General features: G+C 34.7%; 1 protein-coding gene across 9 annotated transcripts; it reads right to left on the reverse strand.

The window, feature by feature from the left end:
• Positions 1-665: 665 nt before the first annotated feature.
• Positions 666-27,987, reverse strand: LOC116425391 (CYFIP-related Rac1 interactor B). 9 transcript variants are annotated; one of them, XM_031973007.2, is made up of 8 exons: positions 27,276-27,987; positions 10,935-11,310; positions 8,036-8,172; positions 7,480-7,704; positions 6,041-6,375; positions 5,109-5,188; positions 4,606-4,732; positions 666-3,722 (listed from the first exon to the last, which is right to left on the reverse strand). In XM_031973007.2, the coding sequence occupies exons 3-8, from the start codon at positions 8,118-8,120 to the stop codon at positions 3,585-3,587; spliced, it is 990 nt and encodes a 329-aa protein (XP_031828867.1). In that variant the 5' UTR covers positions 8,121-8,172; positions 10,935-11,310; positions 27,276-27,987; the 3' UTR covers positions 666-3,584. The 9 variants fall into 9 exon arrangements, with proteins under 9 accessions (XP_031828867.1, XP_031828869.1, XP_031828871.1 ...); XM_031973009.2 differs by having other exon boundaries at positions 8,036-8,281; XM_031973011.2 differs by lacking the exon at positions 10,935-11,310 and having other exon boundaries at positions 27,276-27,751; positions 27,877-27,963.
• Positions 27,988-27,993: the final 6 nt, after the last annotated feature.

The raw sequence follows: 27,993 nt of genomic DNA on the forward strand, positions 1-27,993 counted from the left end.
TTACTGTAATCTATAAACATAATAATTCGTGTTACCGATGAGGGATAAAGTAGACTGAATATCTTATCACTGACGAGATATAGGCACAGACTTAAGTTATCTACAGACTGTGCATACAATGTATTTTTCTGTATTGTTCTGACATACCGATAGCGTTAGAAATGCCCCAATGCACAAGCGGACTCCATTTCAATCGAACCATCAACTACTGAAAATAACGAAAAGTGGAGAACAATACTTTCAATAAAAAAACATTCTAGTCCATATATGTAATCGGCTGCTTAATAGTCGAGAATCAACAATACTTACGTATATAAGATACCTATATTTACGTACATGCACGTGCATTTTTAATACACAAAGGAAGCTCTTTACATTTATCAATTTTGCCAACTTTAATTATCGATTCAAATGTAATTATTAACTTGGACACTTTTAATCATAGGGAGTATATCAAAACTTATGCTTTTTTTACAAAATCGATATTTTAGGCCACAGGATATGAAGTAGGATGTCCTGTATATCCTGTTCCTCGTCGGTGATAATATTCAATTTGTTACACCTTATAGTTTCATGTGCGTTAATTTGATGAAAACTTATCTATTCAAAACTCGTGAACGTTCTTTTCAGTTTTGTTCACCTAAATAACGAAACTAAATGCGACATATTTATATAATGCATTTTATTAACTGTTGGGTGTCTACAGTTTCATTTCCAAATAACAATGTTCGCAAATGGATAATATAACGCGCTAATAATGAAATAGTCGTAAAAGGTTTCACTGAAACTTTTCAAACCGAAACTCTGTGCACGGCGTAATTATTATTTCAGTACATAAAGGTACAACGTAACAAAAGATCTAACAACATTTCTGAAACTCATAGATTATGTTGGAGGTAAAGAAAATCTGTACATACATAAGAAAATATTTACATTACAACAAGAAACATTTCTTCTCTTTTAATACGAAACAGACGGATGATTGAATAAATTCTCATAGCGACTGAACCGAATTTCATGAATACAAAAAAAATGTTCGTATGAAATAGTCTTGTTTGTACATAGATATTCTTATTTATTCGTGGAAGTTATCGCATTTCTCAATTTCGAAAGTTTATTCCTCTTGGTAATCATACAGCACATTACAATGAATTTCGTTCAAAAAATCGTCACGCGATTAATTCTTAATGTTTGTTTCCATAATGACGTCTGTTTTCCTCCCGCTGAATGTGTAACAATTTCGATTGATCGTCGTCGAAAGAATCGTTGAAAAAGTTTGGAAGACAAAAGTGAGAAGCGTGTGGTTTTATAAAAATATGCGAAGCCGAAAATGTTAATGCAATACAATACCCGTTCTCAGACTTTTTACATTCAAATTCCTTTTGTTCCTTCATGTTTTTCTTCTAAAGAAAATATTATTTCAAAAAGTTATGAGTACATTGTAGCAATATATTTACTGATTTAAGTATTGAACTAAACAGTCAGAATTAAATATAACGGAATTAAAAAATTGATAATTACTTGCATCGAAAATACAATTCGAATAATTCACATACATAAGTAAAATTTAAGTGACGTGGAAGCTTTATAGAATAAAAAGCAAAGTGAAGAACGACATAAGAGACGAACAATCGAATTATTTTAAAGAAATCAGTTTGCACGATTGAACCATTTTGAAGAATATTACCTTAAGATGTAATCGTACACAGGTGAAAAATTAATTCGCAAGTAGACACACTTGACAAAACAATAACGGCAAATGTTATTATAAATATCGCTAAAAACCGTTGAAAATACAATGAACACGTAAGAAATTCATTTCTAAAAGCTGTCTTGTTGCTTTTTTCCCACGTATCAAATATAAAATTCAAAACGATTCATAAAACTCGAAACGTGTATGAGAACAGTATATATTTCGATAAATATGTTTCTTCATTATCGGAGCTTCCCGAATTGAAAGTTACGTTCCATTTGATAGACGACTAATCGTAATAATTCATTCTGGTAGTACGTACAATACGCCACAGAAAAATATAACAGAGAAACGACCAAGACAGCTTTTGCGATAAGATCCCTTATGCATAATGCAATGTCATAACATTGGATACAAATAGTAAAAGTCTTGATACAAGAAAATGTATATAGTAAATTGATTTCGTACACTTAAAATCTGTAGACGTGCACTTAGAAAGAGTGTGTACAATGCGACTGCCAGCGCGAGGAATAATATTGCTCCGATAGAAGAATCTGTCTCGGTCGAGTGTGTGTTGCATCACGCGACTTCTTTCGCCGAAGACGCAAATAACGTCCATATAAAAAATATTATGTAATAATAAATGCATAACAAAAGCAGTGGTATATATTAGTAATAATATCTTTGGTTTCTCAATTCTGTATTATTATGCAGGAGGTTCACTTAAAAAAGGAGAAAGGGGGAAGTCACTGCAGGAGAATCTCCTGCAAAGTATACGGTATAGTTGTCGCCAAAGTCATCATAAATACGTACGACAATAACGGATCGAAATAACGTTTAGTCGTCCCTGATTTTCAGTTTCGACCAATGTCCAATCCCTTATTTATAACAATTTCCCTTCCATTCGCACGCTCATCGACGAGATAACAAGCACGAACGTCGACGAGTCGTTTCACCCCCTAATAACATTAGAATAGCAAACGTTCATGAAAATGTTTGTTCCTTTAAAAGATAGTGAACACATCGTCTTGCATCGAAGTCCAAAAGTTTCCTTAAAAAAATGTAAAAACTGTCCCCGAATACTGAAGTCACGGCTCCCGTATCTCTGAATGTGAAACGACCAAACGACGATCGTGCCTTACACCTGTTTCAATTACCATCCCCGCCCGATGACAACTGTTCAACAAAGAAAACAATAGCTAAAAATCTTCACAATATCTACAACGTTGTTTAAACCTCTCACCATAACACTCACGAAACCTTGTAAATCGGGATTCACCCTAAACACGCTATTGATATGCTGCAATTAACTCGATCTCCGTCCAAGGGGGCAATAATTATATTAATTATATGACGCCGGTCAGGAGAATAATACTTGGGTGACTGCAATGGAACTCGAACGTACGTAAGAAGTCGCGATAATCTTAACGATAACTTGCAACGATCAATGTAAGGATTGAATCGGTAAGGAAGATATCGCGTTTATCGTCAGCGGCGACGAGCCAGCAACATGCCTCCAACAATCAGTCGTCGCGTTTCATTTTTTTATATTTTTTTTTCATTTTTTTTGTTTTCGTTTTAATTCCTCCCGCGATTTTCTACCTATTTCGTTCTCGTCGCAGGAAGTCGGCAGTTTTCGGGCAGCATTAGACTCGGTTCGAAAGACTTGTTGTCGTGTTTTCTTTTTGTTCTTCGCGTTTTTTTTATCTGGTCCACCACCCCAGCCCGTGATCAGGAACAGGAGATTTGCTTGGGTCGCGTGGAAACTCGAGGATATCTTCTTCAACGTCTCCGTAGCGATACAAACAAGATGCGCCGCTAAGTTCAGGTTCTGGAAGAGTAGCAACCAGCTGTCTCAGGTTCTGATACAGCAGCCACGTTGCTTCGGTAATCATGCCGCCAGCAGGTTCTTTATGTTCTTCGGCGTGTTCTCCTCGTTCAGGTGTTTCGTGGTGTAACGGAGCGCGTTCAACAGACCCTCACTCTTGCAAGGTGGCTGATCCTTCAGTAATTTTACACATCCTTTAACCTGTAATGAAAACGGATTTTTCAAATATACCAATGCTTATATTTGTTGTTACAGCGAATCAAATATTTTATGTTCACTAATCCGTTGCAAAATTTTAATGAGAGTAATTTTCTGCGAGAAGAACTTTGAAGTGTAATCTTTAATAATGTTAGATTTTGTGAAACTTTTATACAATTTTTATACGAAGTCGTTTTGATGATAGTGAATGTACTGAACACTGTAAGTTACAGTATGTTAAAACTCATTTTTAAAATTCGATTTGTAGATATTAGATGGATTGATTTAACCCCTTGCCTTAGGATTTAATTTTGTAGATGCATTTGTTAGAACTATTTATCGTTAATAATGCACTAGTAAAAGAAAACATTCCATGCTCTTTCTATGTATAGATTTAGTATAAACCATACAATTTACTAACAAGAACAGTAATGTTTATTCAAAATTTCATTTAAACTTAACACAACTCAATGACATTTATGTTTGTTAAACCACATTGGAAATTTAAAATAGCCTCGAGTCTGACATGATATTGTAAGGCAAGGGATTAATAGACATGAAAGAGAGAAGAAATTCCAGAATATAAATTATAAAAATGAAGTTAATAAAGTGAATACTCGTTAATAAACATTCAGTGATTCGAATTATTCATAGATACATTATTTAATTATTTTTAATACCCTTAGCTACCCCTTTAGCTATTTTAGTGTGAGCCTGATAAAACTCGAAAGGTTAATAGATAATTTTATCTACTGTTATTTTTATTATAATGTAAATATATTTAACTTGAAGTATATTCTTGTCGAACCCCTCGCACTATTTCCTTCTTGAAAATATATTTTTATGCTTTCTACAAATAGTGTGAATAATTCATATTTATACTTACATCAACATTTGAACCCTTAACAAAGGCACCTTGAGGATGAACGTGATCATAAAGGATCACTAACCCAACCATAACTCTTAAAACAAAGAGCTGAGTTTCTTCTCGTTGGAACTGAGCCAGGAGATTGCTAAAAACAATAATATAATTCAGTTTGAATCGAAACGATAAATGACTTCATCCATCCGAAAGCTTTCGCATTCTATTTGGATAACTTAACCCTTTGACCTATTATTTTTCTTTGTCACTAAGCTCGGGTAACTTTTTATTATCAACAGTTCGCATGAAACGTAAAGAAATGTTCAATTTCATTATAAGTGAAAAATTACTTTAAAGATAATAAATTGATAACAGCAAAATAGATTTTCACTTTGACTCATGCGCAATGAACAACATTGATTTTTATTAAATCAATCCAGAAATCTTTATCACGAGTCTCACTCTTCACTGTACGGCAAGGGGTTAAGAACATTTCCCTCGAATTTATTAATTGCTTGTTTACTTACGGATTTTCTAACATTCGTAAGCAGACTTTCGCCATTGTACCAAGAGTTTCCGTAATATTTTCGCGCGCTACATCTTCGTTCTAAAACAATAAATATATTATATTGTAATGTACAGTAACAGTTCATTATAAAACTGTTGTTCTAAATGTGGGTTAGGGTCCGTCATTGTAATTACCGTTCAAAATCGAATTAATGCGAATATCATTTGTCCTTATATATATGTATAAGTTGAAAATATTAAAATTCCTAATTTCACAAATGATAATAAATACTGTCAGAATCACTCCGAAACTAAATCCGTGCAATTTAAACCGATTTGCTATTATATCGTTAAATGTTCCGAGAATGGTTGCAGTCTGAATCATTTCATAATGGATTTTAATTTTCTACTTCAGCGCACTTCGCTATGTATGTATATTGTACTGTTGCACTGCGCGTCGTCAGAAATTCTCTATTAATCCAATCCGCACGAACATTCACCAAAAATAACAGGCTCTCGCAAACATGAAAGTCAATTATCGAGTCCTTTAATTCTCAAAGATCAATTAATCAACATAGACACAAAAGTTATAAACTCGTTCGAATATTAAGCAAATGTCATTGATGTAATATCAATATTGATCAGTTTCATTTCATTACTGTGATCGACAATTTTCTTTCCCCTAGAATGATTGCTATGATCGAGCCCAGCGTAATGGATCGCGATTTTATTCGTTAAATAATTAATCAGCGAGAATTGAAGCGAGAGGGGATAGAAAATAAGATGCATTAATGTTAATGATTTGTTCTTTCATCGGCACGCACTTCGGAATTCAGGTAATAAGAATGTGCAGTCCGGTTGGTAAGTTGGCGTCTAGTCAAATCGATAATTGTCGGCGGACACGGATGGAAGATGGGGAAGTACAAAAGAAGAGAGGTGGGACACCACTTACGTCCATCAAGAAAGTAATGGTCGCGTGACTCAGAACGCGAAGCATGGGTGTCGCGTGGGCGTAGAACAAGGACATTCTGTTGGCGAGCTCATTCCCGACCACGAGATCCTTTTCAGCGGTGTCCTGCCTTGTCAGGGATGCCCTAGTCAACGTTCGACGATAATAACTGAAATCGTTCTGAATGGCAGGCGTCTTCATCTTGTGCTCGTCGAATTTTAGAACGAACTCCAGTATCTCGGCTAGTTGCTTCACCAATGCCTGTTGTGTCTCCAGGTGCTGAGTGGGAGACAGATTTCCTGAACATAGTTGACCCAGAATTTTCGGTACCACCCTTTCTGAAACAATCGAAACAGATGCGTTAAGTTTATTTGGTTTTGGTTTTAGTGTTCAGTGTCAGTAGTGCACGAAGTATTTAGTATTTAGTACTTATTATTCAATATTAGTATAGTAATATAATTATTAGACGTTTAATAAATAACCATTATATACTTATAAATGTTTATACGCTGAGTATGGATCGTTAGAGGTAAACAACAATTAATTTCCATTATCAATGTTTAATTAATCGTCGTTTTAATTTAAATATTTAGAAGCATTTTAGCAACCGTGGTTTAATTATTAAAATGTAATACAATTATAACATAATATAATGCACAGATTTCGCAATTTGATAACTTAACAATCCTATTACGTATTTATTAAAGTCCAATAAATACATCAATGTATTAAATTATGTATTTATTAAATATTAATGGATAAAATCTGTTGGTTGTCCTGGTTGGTCAATTTTCCTATATACAATAGAAAATTACGAACATTGGACATTTTCAAAAGTCCAATTTATCAACCCCTTTTTCAATATCATTTTGTTAACTCGTTGTTAGTTAATTTATTCATGGTGTTACTCTGCTTCGATAACTTCGGCGTTATTTTACACGAAGGTAATAAATTCTTCTCAATTCTGCATCGTTCCAAAGTTTCGCTCGTACCGATGCGACGATATTGGATTTTCGATCACCGGTGTATGTATACGAGAATATCCAGGTTAAATAATTCTCAGCAGCACGTTGCCGCAGCAATATCGACATGTTGGTCCGCACGTTTTTATTTGGTTCCAACGAATGACAGTGTAATTAAAGCACACAAAAGATATGTCTAATTGAAATCGTAAAAGATACAATTCCACATTTCAAACTAATAATTACTTTACCCATTAAAATTAGTAACTGTTCAATTCGCTAGAATCAATACCGATAAAATGAATTTTCAATGTGAATTTTCAGAAAGCATTTCAATCATTTCATTTTTTAATGAGATAACAATTTTCGGTGTAGATAAAAAGTATTGTATATATTCTATTTTTCACTTTCTATATATATTTATACATATGAATTTGTATTCTCTTTTTTTCGTTAGCGATATTAGCGTGCGAAACTCACCAAGTTCCAAAGAAAATTCGTAGAATTTTTTCAATTTGGCGACAAGGGGAGCGACAGTCAGATAGGCTTTCCGTTGACACTCCTCCGTAGGCGCCGAAATCGCTTCTCTGATTTCTTTCCCAGCCCCTTTGTAACATTGAATCTCCTCCAAGATAGATTCTGAATTTTTCAGAACTCTCTGCACTGCTTCAAAGGTCTCCCGTTCTAAGTCGGAGGGTTGTGCGTCTGAAATTCAATACAAAGCGCTATTATCACCCAGATAACTCCGTCTAACCACTGTTCTTTGCAAAAATGTTTACAAATATGTCATCAAAATATTTTAATTAATACATGATTCGTTCACAGATCAAAAGTATTAATTCTGTTCCTTGAATATTTTCAAATTTTCGTATTAAAACACTCGGTTGGTTCTTTATTCAACTAATTTTGTTAAATGTTTTTAATCTATGTTTCATGCAGTTAATAAAATACAGAATTCATTTATTTCTATTGGTTTTAACGTTTTTGCTATTACTTATGAAAAGTTATTACACGCGAAACTTGCCACGAGACTTACTTTCGAAATCCAAAAAGACGTCGTATTTTTGAGGTGTGCAACAGGTAGACTCATCTCGAGCCAAAAGACTTAAGAGCTTGCCCATCTTCGGTTTGAGGGTTCCTTTGCTCGTACGTTATTTACAACATGAAAGGCATCTGTATCGAAACAAAAAGAACCTTTTCAGAAGATGCTTAAACGCGACAGCAAATGTTGAATCGTTTCACAGAACATGCTTCTCGCAAGTGTCGCTTTAGAAGAGTGTCTCTGTAAATTTGAAAATGAAAATAAACTGTTAATGAAACCAGCTGAAAGTGAAACATCAATGATTTTTACGAAAAGAAAGTTTTAAATATCAGTGAATCACAACTTTTATAAAACATGTCATTCACAAATGTCACTTCAAATAAGAATCACTGTAAATTTAAAAATGAAAATAAACTATTAACGAAACCAACTGAAAGTGAAATATCAATGATATTCACAAAACGAAAGTTTGAAATATCAGCGAGTCATAACAAATTTCACAGAACAAGTTTCTCACGAGTGTCACTTTAAAATAGCGTCGCCATAAATTCTAAAACAAAAATAAACAATTACGAAACAGCTGAAAATGAAGTATTATTGATTTTTATGAAACGAAAATTTGAAATGTTAATGAAACACTGATAAATCCGGTGGATTCACACTAATATAAATGAACAAAAATTAATCGAAAGATGTCACATTCGAGTGGACAGTTTCTGCGTTCGGAGCTTGCGTCTTTACCACTCGGAGTCGGAACGGAATTTGAATTTCTGGCCCGATCCCTAAACCGATCTGCGCGTACATGTCGAAGTGTTAATCCCCGACGGACTACCAATACACGTGTTAACGTGTACACGCGTAGGTACACACCGCACAGGAGCCCTATGTGTGCCGCGAAACGAATGAATTCTGTGAACTCGTGAACGAGGGACGAACGTTCTATTAATTCCGTCCCGCCAAGTCAATGTATGCTGACCTCACCTGCGACCAAGTATTCTAAGGACTCGCATTTCCTACGCACACTTTTGCCAATTAAAGTTTCGACGTTATTTGAACTTCCGTTCATGAAACTTCGTCAAACAAATTCTTAGGTGAAAAATCTAGAGATCTAGAAATTGCTTTCTATAGTCGCAATACTGTCGAATTAGCGACCACTTCGTTTTCCTATTTAACTTAAACTTCGTTATCTTTTACGCAAACTGATCGATACAGAAAACGTAAGCTGAAGTTAACATTTATTCTTCGATGTTAAATATTTTGCGGTAGGCATCTCGTGAACCTCATTCTGCTAATTTTAAGCACATCGTATACAATTACTTATTTTTAACGCTTCGCGTCTAACTTGCAAAATATTATATTAATTAAAGGAATATTATACTGCTTTGATAATGGATTAATAGGATAATACTGAAGCAATCTGTAAAAATGAAAGAACTTTCTAGCAAATACTGTCCAATCGATCAATTTTCGAATAAAAAGTAAAATTTAAGTATTAGAACTGCGCGCTCTGTCGGTAACGCAGGGACACGCAAGCGGTTTCGACTCACGGGTAGACTTCATTAACTTTTTATAATAACGTTTAACGTATTTATTCATTGTTATTAATAGAGCCGCGAGACAAAGAAGTTGTCAGTTGGTTTTGCGGACAAGATGCGATCAATATATATTATAGCAGCTGTGAGCAGGGCTTGGGAAAGACTTATCAGATAATAATTCTCTAATCGAAGACGCCGAGGCGATAAGATCGCGGTAAACAGTGGAATTCGCTGAAAGCCATGTCACGAATAAAAGGACAACGATCGGGTTTACTAGATCTAAAATTGTGCACTGAGAAATTCCAATGTACCGGTGAATGTCTCCGTTATTTTTAGCGGAGAAGTATATGTCCTGCTAACGAACCTCTCTCGTCACTTAAAGCCCCATAGATCCGCAAGATAGCCCGATACGGCCGGCGAGAAAAATTCGTTTACCCACGCTAAAAGCTTTCAATAAAGTCACTCGGAAAGTGTATCGAACACCGTATGTTCTCTACAAATTATTTTCCCTTATCGAGCGAACACCGATAAAACGACCGTGGGCGATTACGAAAATTCAATCGCGCTTTTGTCACGAGGAATTAAATCCGATCCGAAATAACATCCGTGCACAGCACGAGGGTAGAATAAATGTTTACACACGAAATTCCAGCGTTGATTCGATGCAGAACTGTGTACCATTCGACTCTGCACTGTATCTTCATAGTATCGACTCTAAAAAAGAAGAGGATTTCTCAACAGCGACAGAATAACGAAACTTCTTCACAAAAATCGAGCGTCAGTCGCCCGATATGATACAATCGGTCACGTAAACACGTATACGCACGTAGTTCACACGCAACTCCTAAAGTCACATCACGAAACGGGAGCACACTAGCAATAATAACATTCTTATTTCAAATGTCAAATTTATCAATCCGACAAGGGAAAAGAATCGAACTAGCTAGATCACTGAACATTTTCACAGGGGTTGAACAAATGCACAAGAACCGTGTACCTGGATTCCGCATTGTGTCCTCACAGTATCGACTCCAGAAAACAAAGAATTTCTCAAAAGTAGAAAAATAAGAAAACCGTTTCACAGAAACCAGGAATCAGTCACAAAATATAATATAACTGTCCACGTAAACACGTAAAGGAACGTAGTTCGAACGCAACCCTTAAAGTAATTTTACGAAATGGGGGCACATTGGCAATAAGAAAATTTTGATTTCGATGAAACGTAATAGTTAATTGATAAACGAAACGAGAAAAAAGGATCGAACTGATCAAATCACTGATCATCTTCGGGAGGGTTGAAGAAGGGGTAGCGAAGGTAATGGCACTGATTTTTGAACGATCCGCGTGCGCGAACTCACCGCGGTGAAGATTTGCCGTAATCGCGGCCGACAACGGCGATGCATGATGCTGGCAGGTGCACGTTCTGAGCCCGGGGGTGGTCAACAAGTATTCGAGGCGAGTGCAACAACTGTCATTCAACGGACCGCCATGTTGCCGTGCGAACGGGGGTTGACGTTGAGCAGCGGCGCGACTCGTGGCCTCTCCTTATTTGGTAAACTACACTGGCGGCGGCACACTCGCGCGAAAAATCAATGGGGGTTAGTTCCTCAGTTCACCCTTAAGGTGACGCTGCTGACCGCTACGATCATCGCGTTCGAAACGTGTTCCATTTGAGAATTTTATCGATTGCTCGGGGTATTTCATGTCTGTCCCGACAAACGGCGTTGGCGTGTTCTATCAGGAGAAACAAAAAGGAATGTTGTAAACTCGTCTCTTCATTTACGCGGCATCTTTTTTACGCGACTCTCTTTTTTAATAGCTTTCTGACCGGTGAATTTGTTTACGGAAAATATCTTTTAACTTTAATATACATGCTTTATTCACATATGAGTCGCTTACTGGACAAATCTATTAACTCCACTTTTTTAATTTTTTTAGATTTTATCATTAGCGGTTCATTAACTGTTTTTTTTTAGTCAGTTTTTAGATGTAATATAAATTTCATTATGACTGGGCTTGGTGCCAGGGAATAATAAAAAGTCTTTTGGTCAAGGAAAAATTGTAATAATAATGAAGGTTACTTCGAAAGTATACTATTTTATAAAATCTTACATTTATGATGATTCGATTTTGCATTTAAAGGGAAATTTTAAAAATCAATATGTAATTGTTGTATCACCTTTCTTTACTTTTTGTTTTGTGATTGACTGTGTTTTGACTTTATTTACGCGATTTTCATTCGTGCAAAATGAATTCACGTGGAATGGATACGCCGCGTGAATGGAAGGAGTATCATATTAAATCCTGTTACAAAGTTATGAGAAAAATATTAGATTTTTAACTGACTGGTTTCTGGTCTGAGTCACGAGAAATGACTCACGCAATCAATTGAGTTGGTAGGTTTTCTTTGTACTCAATGGAAAAGTCTCTTTTAACTTTCACCCGTCTCGTAAAAAGAATCACAGCAAAAGTGAATCTCGATTTGGGTTGAAAAAGACCCTAGGGCCTGATCAAAATTAACATTAGATTTACGGATACTTGCTGTACTGTTTATTCTATTGTTCATAGAAAACTTAATGTTGGTTCGTTTAAGTTTTAGAAATTGGAAGTTTAAACATAGTCAATTGTACCTTTTCGTGTAGTTGCATCAGTCGAAATCGACGTGAAGGAAATTTATTAACCATTAACGATCGACAATTTTCTATTAACTCTTAGCAGACGAGACTGTCTTAAATTTCTAACATTTCTTTTCATAATTGAATATCGTTAATTGAATACTTAGATTATTCATTTACAATTATCGAGTTTAGATATCGAAGCCCGTGGTCGTCATTACGGAGACGTTCAACTGCAAGGGGTTAATATGGTTAACCGATTTCTACGAAGATACTCGTTTTTAAATATTCGAAGAAGATTAACTAGAAACGACTTTGTCGATTATTTGAATTTTAACTGGGGAAAAAATGTTCCTCTACATGCTTCGTATATATGTGTAGCATTGTTTATTGGAAGCGTAAGAATGTATTTATGACGGCTATAATCGTATATTTGCGCCAGCGTGGAGCCGTAGGTTGCATTTCAAAATACGGTGACAAATTTAGAACTTCTCGAGACTAGTAGCGAAGTCATCCATGAGGGGGTACTCACTTTTTCGTAGACCAACGGGTCGCCAGTGGCGGTCAGAATGAAACTTGAAAGGGTGAACGATACCGCGGTTGACCGAGTTACCGGGAATTAATCTTTTTTAATGTTTATGTAGCTTTACCGGGGATATTCGGTTCAGTTCCTTTATAGGTTAACGCTCGAGGAACAGACAGGTGACATTGAAATGACAACCCGTTTATAAACTATCGGGAAACTTTCATACTCGTTGAACAAATCCAGCTGCGTTTTAAAGAGGCGGAAAATGTTCGGTGACTAACGTTCAGCAGCTGTACGAGGTTAATGAAGTTTCTAGATAATTTCCCTTTCAAATTTTACTCGAATATAACTGTCACAACAAATTTTTGTTTCTTTTTGAGTAAATCCTTTACCTGCCCTTAGATAACTTTAGAAAAAAACGAAAAATGAAATAATGTAATATTTTATAAGTAGAACATATGGATGTTTTATTTCTAACCACATGTTAATTGTATTATAAGATATGTAATAATAATTTATATTTCTAATTTGTAATTGACGAAATATATATTTATAGTTAATAATAATTTGTATGCTAATGATTTTTGGCTTTTGTAATGTTTAATATTAAATATGAATATTTCGAAACAGGTAGTTGTTAAAGATATCTATTTCGTTTACCTTGGATATTACATTGACATAGCATTTCAAAAATTCTTAAGGCATACAGAGATTTTTGAAGTTTCACTTGTCAACGAGACCATGAGTACCACTCGGAAGGTGCGTAAGACGTCGATGATGCCCGTGACATCGAAGGTGTTGGAGAACGGACTTTTATAAATAATTATAATAAAAATCGATATGCCTTTAATGTTCTTTTTAAATTATTGATGTAAGTATGATAATATTAATGACGTCAATATGTGTGTACGATAAGAAGCAAAACATAGTATTCGTAGAAAAAAGATTATTCTAAAAATAGTAGACAACAAATGCATATCTATGTGAATATATTGAGTCAGTCTGTAATGTCAATATAATAGTTAATATACCATTGAATATTAAAGCATTTATTAATGAAAATATATAAATATAAAAAGTTAATAAAAACACTGACAGCATATTGATAACGAGAAATCTCGTTTTTATATTAAGATAACTAGCTATGTAACTTTACCAGTTGCCACAGCATTTAAAAAGATATTAAATTTCATCAGAACTGATAATATATTTAGAATATATTACATAACAACATGATATTTGAGTTTTTCTATATATATAATAAATTGATCTCATTAAATTAGCTAGTACACATCGTGTTCATATATTATATAAAAAATAAATATTAAAATGTTATACCGTGATCGATCGAAATTTTTATGTAAGTTACACGCATACTAAGACATTTTAATGATCCGATGAAATAAAGTATTTAAATATTGTCGTGGTGTCGAGGTTTTGCACCTCTTTCAAGACCGCTATTGGATAATCGTCGGAAACCGTGGGGGAAGATAATCGACGCATATTAAAGGCCTTTTTGTACATCAATTCCAGCAAATCAATTGAGACCCTCAAGTACCTACCGCCATGACTCGCGGTACGTGTTCCCCTTTCCCTAGGGCAACCTTAATTCCATCACTGCAATGACGAACAAACCTATGATGGCGCTATCAATGACTCTCAATATTAATTCAGATTCAACGAAATTCGATAAAGTTCTATAATGGACATGCAAATTGACCCACTTCAGAATTTTGCAATTTGTAAGTATTTAAATTATGAAGGCATTTTCGCGAAAGATTTTAAATTAAAGTCTATCTATATAGGTACCAGACTAAGAGTCCTATCGAATCTCAATAAACCTATTGTTCTAATTGTCATAAAAAATTAGAAATACGTTACTCTAATTGCTTGGTAGTTTTAGTGTTAAGATATTATACAAGAATCAGTGTAATCGCTCACCGGTGATCCCCGACGAAATAGATTTATTATAATTCCCTGAATCAAACAACGATTATTTGAAAACATTTCTATATTATAAATAATGCTACCTAATGCGATGGCATTCAGCTACACGAACGTACCATAATTAATATTATATTTTTTCCCATTTTATATATTTTGTTCTATGAAATCGTGCGGCATTTGACGTGTTAACCCTGTGCACTAGACTTATTTTCAACGTTGTTGGCTGTAAACTTGTATTTATTTCTAGGGAAATGAAGGTAAGATTCAACACTTCATATTTATTTCATTTATCATTATAATAAGATTTAATTTCTCTAATCTTTCACAGTATGGTACTCTTTCAAATACCACAAATACAGTATAAGAAATTTCTATTGTCATCTCCAGTATGACATACGAGTGCAAAGGGTTAAACATTCTCGAATCGTATGATTATCTGTTCCGTTCGAGTTCTGCGGATTGAATGGAAACGTTGGCGAAGCTATTGAAAGAAACTACCGATCCGAGTGGGTGTCTAATATCGTATTTTGCAATTCCGCGCACGGGATCCACGCAGTCTGCGAACGTCATTCGAGTCGTCGCTGTGCGTTCAACACGGTGGCTGATATATCGTTAACGACACTTCTCGTTCTCCGGGCACAGTGCGCATAAAACGTGAAGGAGTAGCCTTGTAGTGTCTCTTTAAGCGCGAGCACCACTCGTCCACGGCTGGCAAGTCTCAACACGCAACACCGTGCGTGCTTAATAAGGCAAGCGTGTGCGAACGCAGCTTAAATACCAGGGAAGCGCGTAACTACCTACGTCTAGCGATGGGTATTCGAGTTGCTCGAATGTGTTCTAAACACCAAACACAGTGTTCGAACGAAACGCGAACTACCCTTGTGCCATTTGTACAAATATATTAAGTATAATGAATATAGTGGAATATGTTGAGTGTAATAAAATATATAAAATATAGTAAAATATGTTGAATGTAGTGAAATACGTTAAATATAGTAAAATATATTAAATACAGTGAAATATGTTGAATGTGGTAAAATATATAAAGTAACAATGGAATAATCAAGTTTATCGTTAAATTATATTATTGTCGAGTTATATCATTGTTACACATAATGATATAAGGCATTGTTACATATAATGATATAGTACGCAATTCGTTAAAACAGCTTCTACTATTTGTGCAGATATACAAATGTTCTCGTTGAACATTAACATGCTGCCAACCGAGCATTTTTCGCAAGCGTGTAGTAATCTTTGGAAATAAAAACTCTCACAAAGTACGGAAGACGCTTTAAACGATGCGTAATGCTTTTAGTAGCTGTCACTCTTTACTTTCTATAACTTGATTACATAGAAAATAGAAGGCAAAGAAAAATAGGAAAAACGAATGTCATTAACATTTCCATTATCTCAGTCTAGTCAGGTCTTGAATATAGGAGAAACTTTAACGGAGAACATCGATACTGATTTGCATTAATTACTATTGTAACAATAGAACTCATAACGAGAAAGACATTTCTAATTTAGTTTATACGAATTCGAAGTTGCAGTGGAATATCATTTCACCAAAATAATGCAGAATTTGTTTCTAACTGTTGCCAATCTTTCGATCGTGAAGACGTTTGAATTTCCCGCGCAAGTCCGATCTTCCCGCGTAGTTTAAATTCGAAATCCCCGAAAACGTATCGCTGATCCACGTTTACCCGACACGTTCAGTTATGTTCGTGTGCTATGGAAACGTTAACGATAACTAAACTTGGTTATCTATGCCATTCGCGGCTCTGAACTGCTTAACAACTGGGCAAATTAATTGCGGGGCCCGTCGTGTTGAATATTATGCGACTGTCAGCGGCAAAAATCTCGCAGAGGATGCGTGTCTGTTCCGTTCTTGCCGTTCAAGCAGCACACAAGAAACTGTTGCGCAAAAAGATTGTACGACCAGCGGAACCAACTTGTTTCCTTTGTTCGAAGATAGCGCGTAATTTCCTTGTTGAAACGGGGTCAATATATTCGTGCCCTTAAAAGACGTTGATCATGAGCCATAATGAAAATTGAATGGCGTGTATCCTGCCCCTGATGAAGCTCGAGGATTACCGCGCCGACGCACGAAATCTTCTTGTCAGATTTTTTTTAAAAACAAAGGGAAACAGAATGGTGAAATTATATTAGCGTGAACTTTGTGTACAGTTATTTAACACATTAATAACTTAATTTAACAAATTGCATACCGGTAACGAGAAATTCCGTTTTTATGTAAAGACACTTAGCTCTGTAATTTTGCTAATTACCACAGTATTTACGAAAATATTAAATTTGATTAGAACTAATTATCTATTTCACTGAGAATCCACCGAATTCAGTTTTTTAAAAATTAGCCGGTACACGATGTGCTAACATATGCATTATTAAATTGCTTGGTTATTATGAGCAAAATACTTTTTTAACATTTTTCACATTTTTAAAGTTGATAATTTCTTGTTTTCCTTTTTTAATATAATCATTTCTTAACTGTGCAGAATGAAAATGCAATTTAGGTGAAAAGTCTAAACACGTAGTGTGAAAAATTTCAAATCTTGTTCGAATTAGCGTTTTCTTAAGATTAGAGAGTTACGTAATTAGAAAAACAAAGCAGAACAATTCATTTTCTTTGGTTCATGCTGTAATTACCTTGTTGGAAGCGAACCAAAGGGAGCTTTCCATTAAGCAGTCATTACTATGATTACCATGGCACGGTTAATTAGAGCAAATGTTGTGCCTGCATTTGAGAAGACGAATGATAGTACTAAAAGGAGTAGCTGGTTTATAATTTTAGTAAGAGAAACATTTGAATTGTTCATTGGCTAAATCGATTAACTCCACTTTTTGAATTTGTTAAGATTTTATTGTTAAAGCATTTCATTGGCTCTTAACTTTTCATATTCAAAACGAATTTCCTTATTATTGGGTGTAGCATCACGAAATAAAAATTCTCTTTTCCAAGCAAAACTTGCAGTAATAATAAGAATTACTTTAAAGCTATACTATTTTATTTGACGTATTTTTTAGATTAAAGCTACACTTATAATGATGAACAAAAATACGTTTCACAGTGATTGTGTAATCTTCTATTTAAAAGGAAACTTTAAAAATCGATGTATAGCTATTGCATCACTTTGTCCATTTCCTGTTTTGTGGAGTTAACCGATTTGGCTAATGAGTAACTCAGTTTATGATTAATCTATGGTTTTCAAAATTTGATTTAAAATTCTACGTTTCCCTTCGTTCATTTAACTTTACATCAATTCCTATATTTTCCGATCAATCCGTTTTCCAATTTTTGTTTTTCATTCTATTTCTCTATGCAAATAAAACAATTTATCGTCCAGCTTGTTTACCTTCATTAGATAATCAATTATTTGACTGGTTTCGGTAGGAATAAGTATATACAAAGTACCGGTACGTTTAGCCTTACGTTCCTGCTCGGAACTTTGATACAGCAGTTACGTGGTAGCAACAGATCGCGGCAGCTGTGAAAGTCTCTCACGCGATACGCTTCTTTTCCAACGGCTATCGCATGACAACGATGAGATTGAAAACGATATTCTAGAGAAATTTATATTCCATCGCGTCTAGCGGCGCGGTCTTCCTGCGGCGCGCAATTAAGAGCATAGAAACGGACGCGGGAAGAAAGTGTGAAGCTTGTATTTAATTATCGAATATCTTGGTTCCGTTACAATATTACTTAACATACATTCGAGTTTTTTAATCCTTGTTACCCACGGAATGCTAGTCGTGGCTTTTATCTAACAATAATTTACGAGATAAATTTAATAACGATAAATTTTATTTATCACTGGAATAGCTCTCCATTCGTGAGATGTTTTATACTTATATTCAGTATTAATATGGCATGACATAATCAGTATTTATGTATAATTATTTAAGAAATTTTGCACTATTTCTACAAATAAAAATAATAAAAAATAATGAAATAATACAAATAAAAATAATTTCCTTTTGACGGTAGAGTTTGAAAATATAAAATACGTGAATGATTTTCAGCAGCGGAAACGAATTATTCTCGGATTTAATATCTTAGCAAAAGACACATATGGATATTTCCATAACGATATATCGGGAATTTAATACTGTCATTATGTAAGCCGTTATTTAATGTTATTGCAGACGCCAGAAACCGCACGTATTCCACATATTTTTATGGTTGCTTACGCCACTGGCCAACCAGAGGGGGATATCGTCATATCCCGGACGAGGAGAGGAAACCTCCGAGTAAAATTCCCCTCTGCTCGCATACACGTTCGCTTTGACAAACCTCTGTATGCTCGCCTGATTACAAATGAAGCAAAAAATCCCAGTCACTTTGGGGCGGAAATTAATCTCCGATTAATCGGAAACAAGTAGCCGGTAATTATCGGCGAAGAAAAATGTAAAGAAAGTCCAGCATACCGTTGTAACACCAGAACGATACTGAATTTATATTTTCTTCTGCCAATTTCTGAAAGAAATTTCGTGAAAACCGTGTACAATAAGAAATTATTTTAATAATCTAACGCTGAGCGTATCGTTTTCCATTGTTACAGTTTTATGCGAACGTCTTTAAAGAATAAATCTGTGTTCGTGTTTACGTGTTATTTAATAATTACCGAATCCAGTGAAGGCTGTCATTAAAAGGGATTCCGAAACAAATAGCTCGATAAAGACAATTTTCAGGGATTTTCTTCTGATAAAGTAAAAGAGATAATTATTTGAGGTTTTCGTTATTTAATTACGCAAATTTTGAACATATAAAAAGTATTTAATGGCCTTTATGCTGTTCTTTGTAATGGTTCTCAGAAAATTTACTCGAAACAGCGGAATTTCTAGCTCCTCGACTATAAATCTGAAACGAAAAGAACACAATATTCTTAAAGTGCACGAAATGCCCGAGGTACTGAATTTAAAGAAGCAAGAATAAGCTTTTTTCAGCCTTTTTTGTCACTTTACAGTTAGAGAGTATACTTTTGGCCATTCTTTTCAAGTCATTTAAACCGACGGATTAATTTTCAACATATTTGCCCTGTCAATTTAAAAGACAATGTTTCGAGAAAAACGCGTGTAACACTTGCTTTACGAACATCTATTACACACATAATTCTATTGTTCCTAGAAAAATTGATGATCCTATAAATCTTGGAAATCAGAGATTTAAAAATAAATAATTAGTGTACATATTCGTATAATTGTATCGATCAAAATTGGTGTTAAAATTTACCAAACAATTTCACTAAAATTGAGTATGCGTCAAATCAATGTGTTCAGTAAACCCAATATAAAAGTTTTACATAATGATTAGTCGAATTAGCAGTGGCAGTCACTGGAAGGCATATAACTGCTTATAGCTAGTTTTCAGAATTTCCTTTTAAAGACTCGTCAAACATCAATATAATAAAAAATGTAAAATATTCCTTTTCTTTCTTCCTATTTTCCTTTTAATTCGCTCGAAGCTCGTGTAACCGCGCGCCACACGCGCTCACATACAAACGGAATGCTCTCAATTGTTTTCTTATGATAAAAGCGTTACGTCACCGTAGACAAGCTACACGTGTGATAGGGTTTTCCACACACATGAACGCAAGCCACATCCGTTTATTCGCGACATACCGTAGAAGGATGCGAGTGTTTGTTCTCACGTTTAACCATATTGAGGCGCTCACAGTGTTTAAACAAAGCGATACGTCGCCGGTGTATACTTATACGAGCCGAATTCACTCTGCTGGCTAGTGTAAATTCTATTATCCTTGATCCTTTTCATCTCGTAGGCCCGTTCGCTCATAATGAAACTTTACTTCATTGCGAATACATACATGGAATGTTACGAACATGCGAAAAGGACTATGTAAGCATGTGAGCCATTCATTTGGTAGATTAGTTAACATGTCCGCGACCAGCGTTTGTGCCAGTAGCAACTTTCATAGTTACAAGATTTTATTAAGTGAAATATATCACCTTTTCATAAAAATCTGAATTATGCATCGAAGTCTTAAATACTAAAAGAAAAAGAAACCAAGTGTCGGTCTCCCGTGAGTTGAATAATTAGATTATACATTTGCAGTCTTCAAGTTTAGACATCGTAGCTCGGAGTTGCTATTACGGTGATATTCGACCGTAAAGGGTTAATTTAATTTATGCAAGATACAAAATGTAAGTAATAATACAGCACAATCGATGGAAACGACAATGCACTGTTTGCTCGAGCTCGGCTTGTGCTTATCGCTTTAAGTTATGGAGTTTAATTGCTTTGGCTTCTGGAATAAATTTGGTATCATTTCTAGGTTAAAGAAGTTTCTGTTACCTTGCAAAGTTGGTACAATTGTTAGGGGAATTTATTTTAGACATGAAAAGGGAAGAATTGGTCAAGTTTTTTTAGCACTAAAATCTTAAATATTCGAACAATGAACTTAATCGATTTGACGTGTGAGTCCAATTACATATTATGAAAAATATTTCATTACAGCCAATCTCTTTTTTATAATGTTCGAATGATTGAAGTGTAGAAATGAGTACATAAATCATAATGTAGAGTCATAATAATATAGTAAATTAATAATATGATACTGTTCATTCACTATTCAAATGGGTTAAAATGCAATTTTTCATTCGACTGCAAATTACTATTTGCAATTATTCATTAAAACTCGTTACGTCAATTTCAATAATACACTAGTAACAATTGATAATTACAAAGGCTAATTACATATCGAATGAAGTATTATATTTGAATCATCTCCAGTGATATATAATCACATTATATTTTATACGATTCTGCTTTATAGTTATCGAAACGAAGTACACAGAAAATTGATATGCAATAGTATGCAATAAAATATCCAGTACATTTATTAAGATTTCAATTGATTTATATTTTAAAATATTCATTGATTCAATAATAACTTAAAGAAATATCCGTAACCTTGAAATAATTGAAAAAGAGCGTTTCAATTCATCTGGTAGTTCCAGCATTAAAAAATTGATTGTAAGCTGAAATTCGCCGCACGTTTCTTTTCTGTTCGAGCGCGGAGGGCTCGAATAAAAGTCAGCAACTGAGTGTGACCACATAATGAGCGCCGGAAGCCATATTTGGCAGCTCGTATCCCTCTAGATATTCCTTTATTATACCACTTGAGTGCGCCTCTAAGAATTTATTTTATCTTTTTACCGTCGGTGCGCACAGGATGTCTAATACGTTATGTACTCCGATATGATTGCGAAGTTCACTCAACAGTAAAAATTGCAGAACAAGAGTTGGAATAGGCCAATATATTTTCATTCATTATTTGTATATATTATTGATTAAATAACTACAAGAAATGCACAGTTTACTCTTTGAAAAGAATGAAAAAAGAAACATGAAAGATCAATTCATTATAATTCATTAATTGAAATTAATTATAATTCGTTCGTTCATCAATTTCTATTATTTAGTGTATATACCAAATATAGTAATAAATTTTTAACGAGTATACATGTCAACTTAAAGCTTGAAATGATACTAATTCTTTCAACGATGAATTCTTTATTTTTTTCATAAACATGTAACTCTTCTTTGTTTTGCATTGGTTTTTCATTAAAATGTATCTTAGTATCACTGTATCTTAGATCCACAGTATATTCCACGGTTAACAGGTTAACAAACCAAGTGTTCACCTTTTTGGAATAATAAATTTATTACCTCACACTTGTGATTGTTTTTCGACGATATATTCAATTGTGTCGAAAGAAAACGGCAAAATATTTAACGCAACATATTGTGAGAAATTTCTAAGGAACCCATGAGACTTCTGTATTAAATTAGGATAATTGGTACGCCGACTATTCTGCTGAAATTCTATGAGAGTAAAATTAATTAAGGCTCCATCAAGCTAAGGTGTACACCGAGGTGCATGCCAATGGAAGCCGATCGATGAAATTCTCCGTATTTAGCTCATAAGTGAATGCAACTACTCGGTTCTATTACCGAGTCAAAATCAATACCTATTTTGCACGCGATATGTATTTGAATGCGAGTTGGGGTGCAACTAATACTACTGACGCTGCAATTTTATGAACCTCTATGCTCGCAACCGTCTGCTTGAAGACATCGTATAAATGGCAAATATTTTGTTATCCTCTTTAAGATCGTTGCAAGATTTACAGATACTATTTTGCACATTAACCCTTCGTACTCCATTAACTCTGCTATAGAAATACCATTTGCATCACAGGTGCCATGCAATTAACCTTTCATGGCCGAATTCCGTCATAATGGAGATTTCGAGCTTTGACATTTAAATTCAAAAGCTACAAATGAATAATTGAATTACTCAAATAACGAGAGATTGATGTGTAGTTTTCTTTTTTTTCTAGTATTTAACACCTCGGTGCGTAACTTTCAAATTGTGAAATTCTTTTTCTCTTGTTCTTACTGGAATAAAGCGAATTGACAACAAAATTGAAATGCATGAATATTTAGCATTTTTCTTTGGTAAACCAAAACTTAGGGTTTTCGAAGCTGTCGCTTTAAAATGAACTACTGTGGTATTGAAGATTAATTATATTGAAAAATATTTGGAGCGCAAAGAGTTAACATTTGTTTATTACAACGGGCGATCTACAATTAATATTACTTTGAAGTGAATTTAAACGACAAAATGTTTCGAGTCCTTAAAATCGTTTGTAATAGTACGATTCATAAAAAGAAGCGTAAAACGTTTTTCATATAAAAGAAACAATATAATCATTCTTACAATTAAGCTTATATTTCGATGTTTATTATTAACGAAACACTCTGTATAAGAATCATGTATTCTTTAACTTTAAAATTAAACAGATTGCTGCACCAAAGCAGTACAATATCCTTCAATTACTGGAACATTAAAGTACAATCTTAATAATATACAATTAAGAGAAGCCTTTCTTGAATTTTATGCAATCAAATGCACAATGGATGCACTTGAATCGGCATTTAAATTCGAATATTATCATTTCCCATTAATTAATCAAATATGTGGATACGAATCGAAATTTCATTCTGCCGGGATAAGAGAAAAATTTCCAACTCTAATTGGATTCGGCACGTGAGATGCAATCTGTGACTAATTGCAAAGGAAGCGAATGTAGATAATAAGACGCGCGGAGGTGTTCGCCGGTAAATTTCAGGGTTTAATTAAGTGGAATTTCGAACGGGATTATACCGAATCGATAGATCGATTGAATTTTTCGTCAGGTGGCGCGGTTTCCTTTTTTGGTAAGCACAAACGAACGGGTGACCTACTTGTTAATTGGTCGATAGGGGGGACTGGCATGATTACAAATAACGCGCTTCGATAATCTAGCAACGTGTTGTGCGAGGAACGCGGTAAAAAAGAGAACATAAACTCCAAGACCAGATGGCGGACAATATTTACGATGAAATAGCTTCGTCTTGCCTACGATTCACCTTTGCTTTAACGTTTTTTTCGTTCCTTTCTTCGCCATAACATCGATAGTATTAATAATAATATAAGTAAAATCAAATTTCAATATACGAGCATGGAACAGGTATAACTTTTATTTCTATATTTATATGCGAAAATTATAAAGAAATTGTGTAATTTGCGATTATTCATTGACAATAAGAATTTTTTTATTTCTGAACGTTTCAAAAATAGTATTTCTGTTTCTCCTAAGTAAATATAAATTGTATAAAATGTGTTTAATATTACGTAGTCATTTTTAATATTACTTTAGTCATGTAAGTATCTTCTTTACCATTTTTAATGTCACTCATTAATATACAAAATAATTTGAAATTTTTTATTTAAGCTAATACTTTGCTACAATAATTTTAGTTACTACAATTTTTTTAGGAGTTCTTTAGGAATGTGATTAATAATTTTTGCGTTTCTATGACGTTTTTGCAATTAATAATTATAGAGTGTTTACTATATTAATTTAATTCGTCTCAATTTACACTGTCATGAATGTTCACGTTTCGAAAGTGCACGGTTAAAAAGTTAAACAACGGATGTACGTGGCAAATCGTGCACACGCAATCGATTAATCACCAACGAACAATTCTCTAGAAGTGTAACGATTTTTACCGTACTTCAAAATACTTTACCACTTCTCAGAAATACGAATAGAAAGAATTCCGAAAGCGATAAACGTGCTGCGAGTTTAAATAACACGGAAGACGAGGAATCAACCCAGTCCAATCGCAATTAGGAATAATCAACGATAATCTGCGGGAGATAGGGGCGAGTGCTTTCTTCGGAGCGCATGAAAGTAGCGCGGGAAATTTGAAAAGAGGACGGAGAAGAGCACAAGAGGGAATTCATGTTTGGAAGAGTACATACGCTAGCAAGAAACTTGCAACATTTTCTTCTGATAGCGACTCTGATGACGTGTGTAGAAGCATTTGAGATTACTAAGGACAAGTTGAATTCACTTATGATAACCATTACAGTGAAACCGATTATTCGAATTATCTGAATGATTAACTGTTAGGGGGGATGGAGATTTGACGAGGAACTTTTCAACATGTATTTGTAAAACTGTATAAATTTCGAGGTGTAACCTAAGAATTGGATTCATTAAGTCGTAAGTTAGGTACTGGATAATTTGGATCGTGGAAAATAGTGACTTGGTTAATGGAGGTCCTACTATATTAAAATAAAATAGAATAAAATCAAAGAAGATAAAATAAAGTAATATAAAATTAAATAAAGTAATATAATATAAAATAAAATAAAATAATATAAAATAAAATAAAAGTGTAAACACTACTGCATATTGCAGTTGGGGAAAAAGTTGAAAATTACTTGCTGGTGTATCTCCAGCTTTAGAAGCGATTCGGCCTCGATAGAGGACACAGAATGGAACTGATTGTGAGCCATCGCGCAGCCTCGCGCGAATTATGCATTACGCTCGTTTCGAGTTTCGCGGTTTCCTTTGTCAGTCGATAAAAACTGCATAACGTGAAAGCTGCACCGTGTGCATCTGGCGTAGAAACCTTCTCTCTCTCTCTCTCTCTCTGTGTCTTTCACTCTGTCTTTGTCCCCTTCTCCATTCCTCGGTTATTCTCTTGCTTCTTCGAAAGCCCGATACACACTCGACTTCCACGCGGAAATGAACTGCACGCGACGCGAAAGCGCCTCCACGACAGATTAATTCATACATAATACAACGAAAATGAACGGTTCATTCGAATTCTAGTCCGAGCGTTCACTGTCCTCTAAAATACATCAGCCGGAAAATTACCCGTTTTACGAACATTTATAGAATAGTTTGAGCACACGAAAATTGCGTGCTCTCTTTGCGGTCTAGCTGCAAATTTACGTTTAATCTTTATGGTTGAAATAACTTCGCTTGGTACGAGATAAAATAATTTCGATGGGAATACGCGAACAGGTATTTTAGTTTTCTTAACACGTTCACGAACGAGAATGCTATGACATTCATTTTTATTGTGATGCAAAATGACATTTAATGCATTGATGTAATGACAATGCATTTAATTCTATATTGCATTAATTTCATGAAATTATTATTTGGAGTACTACATTTGCATTTTTTTCTTTTTTCCAGCTCATTATAATTTTTTATTGTCCTCGTACGTGATAATTAGATTTTCGTTGAGACTACATTTCGGTAGAGAATAAACTTGTCCTTTGCTGCTCGTGATATTGTTTTATCAGTGTTATTACATCATTTCAGAAAAGCATTTAAAAGCTATTCAAGGTTTACATAATATTCTCTCTTCCTTATTACGAGTTATTGTTGCACAAGGCCTTCCACTGGTTTTGGCACAAACATTGACAGCGTATTTTGTAATTAAACAATGAAATTGTATCACGTAACGGACAGTGAATAAATATTTCATTACAAAGTTATGATTAAGATATGAAACGTGAAACGGACGTTCTATTTATCTTTGTACTTCAAACTGCAATCTAATTTTATCGATGCATGTCTAATATTTGAGTGACATTGAATTTGTAGGCTTTTATCGCGAGATTAAGGATCTTTGTGTATACACTTTTATTTCCGTGAATTATGTTAGGAAATCCAGAATAAAGGACAATTTTATTTGAATGTCCAAAAAATCAGATGTTACAACAGAATTAAAGTAGAATTGTTGATGAAGTCCGTTAAATATGAACACTTTCTTACATTTCAGAAACTCAGAAAAACCAGGGGTACATAGAGACCCCATAATCTATTTGTGTTTCTATAAGAAACACCCAATTATTATAAATTATATAAATTAAAAGAAATTTCGCAACTCGTACAAAACAACCATGCAAAATACATTTCCCAAAAACTAGACTGCGAACCTTTACTCAGAATTACCATCATCAAGAACCGAGAAATCGAAATAAAATAAATTGAAACAAAAGTGTAAAAGTGTCTTCGTAATAATAGCTTCGACAGATGAAAAATCTTACAGGAACATCGAAATTTCTATCTTATCCTTTTCAAAGTATCCCAGAAATTATAAACATATAAAGATTAGCAGTCAGTCAATAAAAATGTCAACACAAAAAAGACACGCGAGCAAAAGCCGTTTGATCAGAGCTAATCGTAGCGAACCGTGCGAAAAGTGTATTTACCTTTAGACGTAGCGCAAGAAGGCAAAGCATGACTCAACGGCCGAATTATTATCTGCGTGAACGTGTGATAGCCTCAAGGGTAGTTGTTCAGATATGTCGGCATTGTTCTCCGTTCTGCTGGTTAATAGCCGGCTTCCGATTGTCCAGGAAAAACCAACTTTTTTCTCGGTACACTCTTTTACAAAGGAAAAAGACAGAAAGAAACGAAAACGAAAAAAAATCGATGGAAAGACTAAACCGAAACGTCTGCTCTCTGTTGACACGAGAACGGTTCGAGTTTGCCGGGGGACGATAAGACGCTTTATCACTCACAACACGCAGCACAAATTCGTAGAATGTCTCAACAAGAACCACGTTGTGTCTGTCGTGCACGCAGATACTTGTTTTATCGTTCTCGGTAGTGTCCTGGTTATTTCAACGGCCCAAGGGACGAGACTGAGGATTCCGCTCCCGATACACTCTCGATCCTTCTTCGTCTGGTTTTCCGAATGAAATATCGTTGAAAATTGAAGTATATTTAAAATTCTATTTAGTTGTGTATAAGAGAATTTTAGTGACCAAGTTTCGTATCGGTGCGAAGATCGAGCCGAGAATACGTTACCTCCGGCCGAGCGGAGAGAGATTAGCGGAGAAAGAAAGTGCGACGACTGCACTCTCGGAGAGGTTGATATAACACTGTCAAAGCAACAGCACGCAGCAAACGACGAGACAGTTTCAC

The sequence above is a fragment of the Nomia melanderi genome, chromosome 4 (genome assembly GCF_051020985.1).
Source record: "Nomia melanderi isolate GNS246 chromosome 4, iyNomMela1, whole genome shotgun sequence".
Classification (NCBI taxonomy): Eukaryota; Metazoa; Arthropoda; class Insecta; order Hymenoptera; family Halictidae; genus Nomia; species Nomia melanderi.